Source organism: Pyrus communis, chromosome 9, assembly GCF_963583255.1.
Source record: "Pyrus communis chromosome 9, drPyrComm1.1, whole genome shotgun sequence".
NCBI classification, from domain to species: Eukaryota; Viridiplantae; Streptophyta; class Magnoliopsida; order Rosales; family Rosaceae; genus Pyrus; species Pyrus communis.
The window spans coordinates 12,324,640-12,335,027 of record NC_084811.1 but is presented as its reverse complement, the minus strand read 5'-3'; the positions used below and the strand labels follow the sequence as shown (position 1 = coordinate 12,335,027).

Here is a 10,388-nt window from a genome sequence, read left to right as displayed (position 1 = left end):
TATTTTTTAAATAACTCTAATATATCTTTAAATAATATTATAAATAAAGAAACAAAAATAGAAAGAAAAAAAAAAAAAGAACCTAAGACCTAGACATTCATCATCTCCTTCACACCTAAAGCTGCCCTGCAGAGACCCCGGATCCCCAAACCACTCTTCTTCCTGCTTTTTTGTCAAAACCGCATATCTCACACCCAATTCTCTTTTTTCTCCATTGAAGTTTCTCGCCTTCATCTAGCACACACCCATTCCTTCCTCCAATCTTTCCGTCGATTCTAACCCAAATCTTTCCCAACCTCTTTCCACCAAAGATATCACACCCCACCCACCATTATTTATTATTTTATATTATTTTTTGTTTTTTCAAAATTTTAGTACTAAATTAAATAGGGATTTAATAGTCTTCTTTTAAAATGATAAATATGTTATTAACATTTTCATTAAATGATAGGTGGGGAAATAAGACACCGGGATGGGAATATCACCGCTCATAATAATAAGGCTAGATTTTTTTGTTTATTTTTATTTTTGTGGTCTCTGTGATGAGACTCTAATTTTGATCCAACCTCTGATGAAAAAGTAGTTGATCATAACCTTGTGGTCAAGTTGATTAGCAATGTCGATCCAATTAGCTATTTTCATGTCTATTACATCCCCGTTAAGATGCAAGGACAAAAATGTCCTTCAATCCAATTGGTTGTATCAACCAATTATATATTGCCACATGGATAAGTAAATTTTATTTAATTTATTTTTTAGAACTGAAGGAAAATAATATCCACAATTCCCTGTTAGTGTAGGATAATTAATATGCACTAGGTGTTGTAAATTCTTGCAGGCCTATGTTTACTTGCACTCCAAGTCATTTGACTTGTATATATTTGTAACGTTGTGAATCAATGAAATCAAGGAGTTATATTTCCTTGTCCCGTCAACTGGTTCTCCAGGAAGGAATAAGAATGACAGTCATGGAAGGTGTTCTTCGAAATCAACCTACCTTGACGCAACAACCACTGCAACCCACAGTAATGTAGACAGCATGTGTTGCCATGCACGAATTCATTGCCAGAGACGGGGATAGCAGACAATGCCAAGAGAGAGCAATTGATCATTTGTTGTTGAAGAGGGGGATGTTAGCGGGGTTAGATAGAGAAGGAGGTGGTGCGTGCCTGGGGAAATAGAGATGGAGAGGGTGCCGATGGGAGTCATGGATCCGTGGGAGTGGTGGTGGGCAATCGGAGCGGCGGTGGCAAAAGAATTAGCCTCCCTGCAATGGGGAATCCATATTAACATCTTAATGCAAGTCGTAAGTACGTGAGCAGCATTGCTTCAGATTCTTCATATGACAACTGACTGCGTCAACCCTAATTTCCTCCTGCGTCAGTTGTTGGGATTCATGCTATGTTGATTAGGTTCAAGTTTGTGTATGTTCGTAGCTTTTGATGATCATATATCACTGAATTCTGTATTTAAGAGAATGTATAAATTCAAAAACTGTAATTTGAATTTATTCAGAAATCATATTCAGATCCTTTTATTTTATTTTATTTTATAACTAAGCTGGTTTTTCTTGAATAATTATAAAGATAGTTCAACTTATTGGGTGCTGACCTTGATTAATTAATAATTCATTTATACATTAAAAAACTAGAACATATACATAATTTGGCATCTACATTTTCAAATGGAATGCACGTCTAAGTAGTGCTCTTCCACCCATTTGTTTTCCTACACACACACACACACACACACACACACACATATATATATATAGCGCCTCCTGCTTAATCTAGAGAGAGAGAGAGAGTTCAGCAGAAAGATGAGAGCCGCGGTGGTGCTGATATTTGCAATGGTACTGATTGCAATGGGTTGCAGCAGCATCCACACAGCTGAAGCTTCTAATTACGAAGAACCCAAAATCAAAACCATGCATGTAGGTGGCAAGGTACTATGCCAAGATTGCACCCAAGGTTGGAACGAATGGGTTCACGGTGCCAGACCCATCAAAGGTATATATATTTTTAATTATATACGTGTCATCATTTCACTGTAAACATGTCATATCAGAAACATTTCTTTTTTAATTATATATCATCACCTAAATGTTATCTTTAGAAAAATTCGTTCGAATTTCATACCATTTAGTTATCCATTTGAATAAGAAGAAATTGTAAGTTCATCACTTGTCATCATAATAATTGTCAATTTGATTAACACATAGTTAAACAAACGGTGTCATGTTAGTGAGAAAAGAGGAACTCTATGAAAATGAGGACTTTCCTTGAAAATGAGGGATAGGTCCTTTTTCTTGGTCATAAATGAAGGTATATATAAATGAGTTGGGCTAGTCATAGTTATCCATGAGTAATTTAGTATTAGTCGTTCATGCATTGTAAAATATACAAGTAATAACGGGTAACAACCACGGATAGCAAAGATTATGAATTTAATTAAAAGTATTGGTGCAGGTGGGAAGGTGTCAGTAACATGCATGGACGATAGAAGCAGGGTTGTTTTCTACGGAAGTGATTTGACGGACGAGAAAGGCCAATTCGACCTAATCATGAACAAGTACACGATCAACGGCAAAGAAGTGAAAGCCAATCGATGCTCAGTGAGGTTGGTATCTTGCCCAGATGCCACGTGTAACGTTCCGACTAATTTCGGCGGAGGCCGATCAGGGGTGAAGCTGAACCGGCCGAGTTTTGTGTACAGAGATTTGGTAAAGTATACTCTTGGTCCATTCTATTACACCAGTCTTATGTGTGAGAAATCCGACACTACTCATCCTGATCAGTCTACTAATGGTCGTGGAAATGGGCGCAACTATTAATTAATATCACAAATACGTTTGTTTTTTTAGTACTGTTTTTTTCATTTTTCTTATGTAACTTTTCCCCATGGTTTTGTTTCAACAATTGTAATTGGATGAAATCAAATATTTCTTAAGAGAGATGATTTTCACACATTATTTTTTGCTTTATTTACATTCATGTTAATTTTTGTCACTTTTATTACGTGTTGATATACTAAATCTAAAGCCCATAAATAAACTAGAGAAAATACATTGTGACAACCATTTTCCTTCTTGAGCACTTGGTCAACCTGATAACTAGTTGAGCCTAACCATATTGACTCAAATCATTTTAAGTTGGATTGTGGGACTATTTCGAAATTCCTCTCCCTTTCTCTAAAACCTTTCCTCCCATATGCCTTAAGGAAAAAAGAAACCCTTTGATGATTAGCAGAGGTTGTTTCCCCTCTTGATCATGGGTAATTGGCAAGTGGCTCTTCGGTTCCTGCTCCAACCTCTTGATCATCAGAACTTCTCCCACAGTTTATTGCTTGAATATGAAATCCTTGATTAGTTATTTCTTTGTACAGCTTAGTTGATTCCAACAATTTAGATAGCTTGTCCTGCACTGAAAGCTCTTGTGGCACATTAGACTGCTCAAAATAGTGCTCAAGATGTTTTTGCAAACTTGGGGTATACAACTCTGAATATGGATTGTTCCAATTTCCTTTTGAGTCATTTCTCATATTGATATGCTCTTGGACAAACCCTGGAAAATATTCCCTCTCAGGACACTGCAAAATATCATGGGTCTTCAAACAGAAAATTGCACAAATTGTAGGTTTAAATCCATAAAAACCCCATTCTGCAAAGTTGACCCATAAGGATGGTCTTCCTGGTTGTATATTGAATCTAGAAGGAGGAACAAATTCCATTGTTGCACAAATTGTAACCTAAAAAAAAAAAAATCAAGTAAATAAAAAGATATATACAAAAATAATTAACTAAGAGTTGATAAACACAAATTATTTAAAACAATCCCCGACAATAGTGCCAATTTTTGATAGGGATTTTTACCACCTGCAAAAGCAAGAATAAAAACACTTAAAAATACTTGCAAGAGAATAAGGTTATCGTAGTATAGGAGCTCAAGTAAGGTTGTTTTCCACAGGGATTGAATGAATCATTTATGTTAAAATCAAATCTTAATTAATTATTTGAAAACAAAGTTTAGAAGAGGTTGATTTTATGATCTAAAATATTAAAAACGAATTTAATTAAAAAAAATTAAATAAATTGGGAAAGTAAGGAAAACAAAAGAAAATAGTTTTGAAAATAAATTTGAGCACTAGGGTTCCGCCGTCATCTTGACAATCCTACGTAGTTTTTTCAATTATTTATGAATTACAAATGCATATTTTGAAGGTTAGGTTTTCCTAAAGTATGCTCTACTTGGAACCTCTAACATAGAACGTATATCTAACATGTAACCTGTCCATGGCGTCCAGATTGAATGTGAACATGCAAGACTCATTAAGTTTTGTGAAAACATTTTGAAAAACCATACAACCCTTAAGACGTGTTGTCCATCCTAAGAAGTTACACATATTAACCACAAGAAGCCAGTGCCAATTTCAGGGACAGCCCTCCACCAAAATTGAATCAAATTACTTTTTTAAATATCCTAATGGTGGCCAATCATCAAGACAATTAGATAGTTTAAAGTACAGTGATTAATAATTCAAAACTTGCATGCATAATATCATAAGCAAATTGAAAAGCAGCTACATATTCTTGCTAAGGCTCGTGGCCTCGCCCTAGCAAACAAAACTAGTTACGAACAATCATAAAGTAAAATATTATTAAAAACATGGATAGAAAATGCCTTGAAAATGAACTTGAATCGTCAAAAGCTCTCTAAAGCCAAAGTGCATGCGTTCTCTCCCTCTCTTCCCCCTTTTCTAATGGCTAAAAACCTTATTTATACTTCTACACAATAAAATCCTTCCTAAAAAAGGTCATAGAATAAAACTAGGAAACATAATAAAATAATAAAACATAAAATTAAAGGTTTCCTATTTAAACTAAAATTTAGACTTCTCAGAAAATCACACTTTTGACTGACCAAATCAACTGCGATTTGGTCCCAAAATGTCTCTTTTGAAAGCTGAAGACGTCCCCTACAAATCCTCAGAAGGAATCTTTATCAAAATATGCTATCTTGACCTCCAAAATATCTAAAATGTCCAGAAACGTCAATCTGGGAAAGCTGCGCACTGGGCCTTAATTTCATCGTCACAGTCAAAAGGCTTGGTAGAAAAATCTGGAATTTTGATACAATCATCTTGAAAGGCACATGAACATACTCTAACTAGAATCACTCCAAAATTCATTTGTTTGATCACTTTTTGCTCTATAGGAAGTCGAATGTCCTACATTGAAAATACATAACAAAGTATCAAAATTCTACCAAAATAACCAATAAATTAATACTAAGATTAGGGTAAAATATATGGTATAATATTGACTCATCACCCTCCTAACTACCGCTCCTTGCTTCGACTTGGGGGCGGCGGCAACCTGACTCCCATCTCTTTCTAGCCATCCTTCCTTTCTCTTTCTTCTCCACCCTCTGCATCTTCCCTTTTTCCCCATCTTTCCCCCATCCTTTCCCAATCCTTCCCACCTATTTCTAGCCCTCCTTCCCTCTTTCCCTTCCATCTCCACCCTCTGCAATCTTCCCTCTTCCCTCTTCTTTCCCCCATCCTTCCCCCTTCATTCCATCCAAAAAGTTGTTTAATTTCTAAACTTTTTCTCTTTTGGTCTTTGTTTTGGCTTCCCTTGGGCTTTGTTCTTTGAACTTTGTCTTAATTCCCATGAGTTGGTCTCAGATGTGGACCTTCATGGCCCTCTTTTGCTTCTGTGCTACTTTACGTCACACATCCTCAACCATTGGCCTTTGCTACTCGGCTCATGTGCTCCTTAGGTGTTCGGTGGCTGTTAAAGTGATTTTAGCACTATTTTGTAGGATTATGGAAGTGCTTACTGCGCAGGTGACTCGCTCACCCCCATTTTCTGTTAATCCAATTGTTCCGTTGGTTTATTCTCTTGGTGGTGGTGGTGGCCTTGCGGTGGAGGGGCATCTGGTGGCTACTGGTTTCCATTTCAGTCTTAGGGTTTTTTTGTTGTTGTTCAGCTGGCTACTTTTAGGCCTATCTATTATATTTTCTTATTTGTTGTTGGGCTTGTATTTAGGTTGTGGGTTACCTTTTTGGCTCTCTTTTCCCTGTACTTATCTTTTTATTTAATGAAACTAATTTAGCTTGACCAAAAAAACATAAAAAGTTGGATTGCGTTTAAACCTTGGTGATCCATAGCAAATTGTAATAAGATGGGTTAGAATTGAAATGTGCTCAATTTATCGAAGTTGCATAAGAATTTACATAAAACAAATTCACTGCTATTGAGCGTTTTAATTTAACAACTCTTTAATATATGTAAATTTTTCTTCACATAACAATAAATCAATCAATTGGACACTGCGGTTGCAGTATAGTCATTCCATGCAAGTCACCTTCGAATTGCACGAGTCAGCAAACCCCCATCAACTCTCTCATCCGTTGGCTACTGTACGTGTGAACCACGTTGGGTCTTACAAAGAACCCTACTCTAGTCATACTCCGTGTAGGTCACAGACACCAGACTTCCCGCCAAAATTAATATTAATTAATACCAAAACCCCACGCAACATCGCCTACACGATCATCGCTATCCAGAATGGCGGCAACCAAAACGACGACGGAACAGTACCAGCGCCGTCTACTGCCGGACTGGCGCTCAACATTGCCGACCTGAACATCAACAGAGAAAACATGTTCCTCGACGATCCCGAGGACTCATACATCAATACCGTACGACCTCTCTCTCTAAAATCTAATTAGGGTTTTCATACAAATTACAGAGGGCTGACATTTTTAGGGTTTCTAATTGGGGTTTGAATTCGATTTAGGTGGCCGGCGACACGCTGTACGCGTCGGCGATTACGTTCGAGGAGCTGAATCTGTCGCCGGAGGTGATACGGGTATAGAGAGATGGGCTTCAAGAGGCCCAGTAAAATTCAGGCAATCACGCTGCCAATGATTTTGTCCCCTCCGTACAAAGACCTCATAGCTCAGGCGCACAATGGCACGAGGAAAACCACCTGTTTCGGGCTCGGGATGTTGGGGGCGGGTTGACCCGAACCTCCGAGCACCTCAGGCGCTCTGCATTTGCCCCACCAGAGAGTTGGCCTTGCAGGTACTCCAATTTTGGTTCTTTTTTTTTCCCTTCTTTTTCTCTTATTTGGGAAAATTATACACACAAATGTATTTTACAAATTTTTGGAGCATTGCCCTTAAACTACGGTCGAATTAGAGCTTTGGTCCTTCAAAAAAATTTATAAGTGTTGATTCCTCAACTTGTCGCAATGTGAAGCAATGGTTCTTTTAGGTAACTCCGTTTTGTGCCCGAGTTGGATAGAAGTCGGTGTTACGATGCTTACAACAAGTTTATGGATCAATACTCACTAATTTTTAGTTTACAAACGAATACTTGCGAAATTTTAGTTTACAAACCAATACCTCACGAATTTCTACTTTCTCTAAACAAATAGATTTTTTTCTCGAAAAGGGATGAGGAACATTACAATACAGGAACAAGCTTTATGATGAATAATGTGAAAATTTTAAGTTTTGTTTATATTTATAGAAAGGGGATTGATTGTGGCGATGGTGAATACTAATGTGGCAGAATTTGGAGGTTATTGAGAAAATTGGGAAGTACACAGGGATAAAGGTGGAGTGTGCTGTCCCAAGTATAAGGGACAAAACCAGTTCTTGTGCAGTGCCAATTCATTCGAGGGCACCAGTATCAGCACAAATTGTGATTGGAACTCTTGGTACAATTAAGAAATTGATGTCATACAAAAAACTCGGTGTGACTTGTGTCAAGGTTCTTGTTTTTGATGAGGCTGATCAGATGCTAGCTGCGGTATGTATGATTAATCCATTCATTCATATGGTACTGCATTTCCTTAGTTTCCGCTCTGGATGCTTTGCTCTGTTAATGCTGTTCTTGATAGTGTTGTGTTGTACTGTATTGGATGTCCATAACAAAATTAATATCTTGGACACTAGATTTAAGGTTGTTTTTCTATTTTTACAGTGTGAGTTGAATACGAGCTGTTGCTGAAATGTATTTCATTTGATTGGCTTGTGATAAGATTTTCGAATTTTGATTGGTGTTGTTTTTGTGCATATTTTCTGCGGGATGGCTTCAAAGATGTTTCTTTAAGGATAATGATGGGGATAGGAAAATTTAGCTCTCACTGCTAGGCTTGTCAAATTATGGTTTACTTCTGTTGCACCTAAGGTTTAAAACTTCAATGCTCATATTCTTTTGCGACGTTTCTGTATATTCTTTCGTGGTTTCTTTCAACATTTTATTAGTTAAACTACCTTTTTGGGGGGTTGAAAGAAGGAAGTTTCGGAAGTAGTTCCCTTTTTGTTTGACTATCACCATTTTGATGATAAAGAATTTATCTTATTAATCATAATTTAAACATGGTTTATTTTTAGGTTTCTTTTCCGTATTTGTTACATCCTTTTTTTGCAGGTGCTTTTGTTTTCTGCTACATTTAATGAAACCGTCACAAAGTTCATCTCAAGAGTGGTGAAAGATAGTAATAAACTACCTGTACAAAAAGAAGAGCTATCTTTAGAGGCTGTGAAGCAGTACAAGGTGTACTGTCCTGATGAACTGACCAAGATTCATGTAATCAAAACCAAAATACTTGAACTAGGAGAGAGATTGGGGCAGAGCATTATATTCATACGGACAAAAGCTAGTGCCAGAATGTTGCATCAACAACTTGTTGAGGAAGGCTTTTCTGTTATACTATTCACGGTGCCACCACAGCCGAAGACAGAGACAAAATAGTTAAAGAGTTTAACAACAGTTTAACCCATGTTCTTATAACAACTGACCTACTTGCTCAAGGATTTGACTCAAAGCGGGTGCTGCCATCCCCCATTCAGTTTCCCTAAAAGAACTTTTCTCCCTTCTGTTTTAAATTCCTTGCAAGATTGACACTTTCATTTGAAACCTTTTTGCAGGTTAATTTGGTTGTGAATTATGATCTTCCAATAAAGCACGAACCATCTCACGGGAAACGGGAACTTCCAGAACCTGATTATGAGCTCTACTTGCATAGATGTGGCTGGACAGGGCGTTTCGGTGGCAAGGGTTAGTTTCCTATCAGGAATCTGTCTTGTTTTTTCTGTTTCGTATGTTCTGGCTCTTTCCATGTAATTTAGTCGCTATTAAGAAGGCTGTATAAACATATCTAAGTTTGAAGTTTTGACTGAGCGGTGTAGAAATATGACTGTGCAGGAGCTGTGATTAACTTGCTTTGCCTCGACTGGGATCACCTGCTCATGGAAAACATTGAGAAATACTATAATATCCAAGTACCAGAGGTAATAATCTTGCGCCGCATCGAACATTAAACTCCAATTGATTCTTAGGTTTGATAATTTGCACACAACTATCTGATGTAGTACACAGATGTTAATGAACTTATCGGTATGCTCTCAACGTTTGCAGGTTAAGATCTGTGAGGAAGCTTTTGAAAATGCTCTCAGAGCAGCTGGTTTATTGTAATGACCACCGTACGTGGAGCCAAATCGACTGTCTTGTCCTTGTATTTAGTATTTACGGAGGAAAAGAGAGCTGAAATCCATCGGGTTCAACCAATTCTGATGAAACAAAGGTAGCAGCAACTTGTCTAAATTTAGCGATGTCGTAGTATGTAGGAATGAGGGTTTTGTTTGAAATTAGAATGCTTGTTAGGTCGTGGCTGGCTCATGTAATCCGTAGTTGCCCTCTGTATAATTTTGTTAACTTTACATTATTATCCTGCAATGACAATCAACTTGCTTGATTTAATGACCTTAATGCAGTACTATTTACGTTCTTTTTATTCTCATTGCCTTAAGGCTAGTATGGTATTGTCATGCTTTAAAAAAAAAAAAAACTGATTTTATTGTGCTTTTAAAAAACTATTGTTGTTGTGTTGTGAGAATAAACAACGGTAAAATATAGATGTTGAGTGTTTGGTAAACTCTTTTATGTAAAGGTGCTTTTAACAGGTAGTTAAAAAAAAAAAAAATAAAATAAAAAACAAGGTTTGAGTGCAGAGTGTTTGGTAAATTTTTATATAAATTGATGTGAATATGTTAAATGACTAAAAAATATATAGTATTTAATGTAATATAATAATTGTTAAAGAGAACAATGTAGGGGCAACGATTATAATTTTGTAAAATATGTGAGGGTATACTTGCTATTTAAAATTTCATTAGATGGGCATTAATTACTATGCTTTGAAAAAGGAAAAAAAAAACACACTTCTTTTAGAAGCATGATAGACCATACTTCTATTTTTCTATGTTTCCCTAACGTTTCAAATTTTTTAATAAATTGTTTTTTTTTTTTTTAAAGCACTGTAATTTCAAACCAACCCTTAATGCAGTACTAATTAAGAATAGATCATTAA

At 36.6% G+C, this 10,388-nt stretch overlaps 1 protein-coding gene and 1 pseudogene across 1 annotated transcript; both read left to right on the top strand.

Moving 5' to 3' along the window:
• Positions 1-1,819: 1,819 nt before the first annotated feature.
• On the top strand, positions 1,820-2,833 carry LOC137744401 (non-classical arabinogalactan protein 30-like). The gene is made up of 2 exons (XM_068484223.1): positions 1,820-2,009; positions 2,469-2,833. The coding sequence occupies exons 1-2, from the start codon at positions 1,820-1,822 to the stop codon at positions 2,831-2,833; spliced, it is 555 nt and encodes a 184-aa protein (XP_068340324.1).
• A 2,993-nt stretch (positions 2,834-5,826) lies between these two features.
• Positions 5,827-9,706, top strand: LOC137744400 (DEAD-box ATP-dependent RNA helicase 38-like; annotated as a pseudogene).
• The last annotated feature ends 682 nt before the right edge of the window (positions 9,707-10,388 follow it).

Bases quoted from the DNA above. Each gene is read 5' to 3' on its own strand.
- LOC137744401 (XM_068484223.1), top strand. From the start codon at position 1,820: ATGAGAGCCGCGGTGGTGCTGATATTTGCAATGGTACTGATTGCAATG. The intron at 2,010-2,468 runs GTATATATATTT...GTATTGGTGCAG, and splicing joins CGGTGCCAGACCCATCAAAG to GTGGGAAGGTGTCAGTAACA.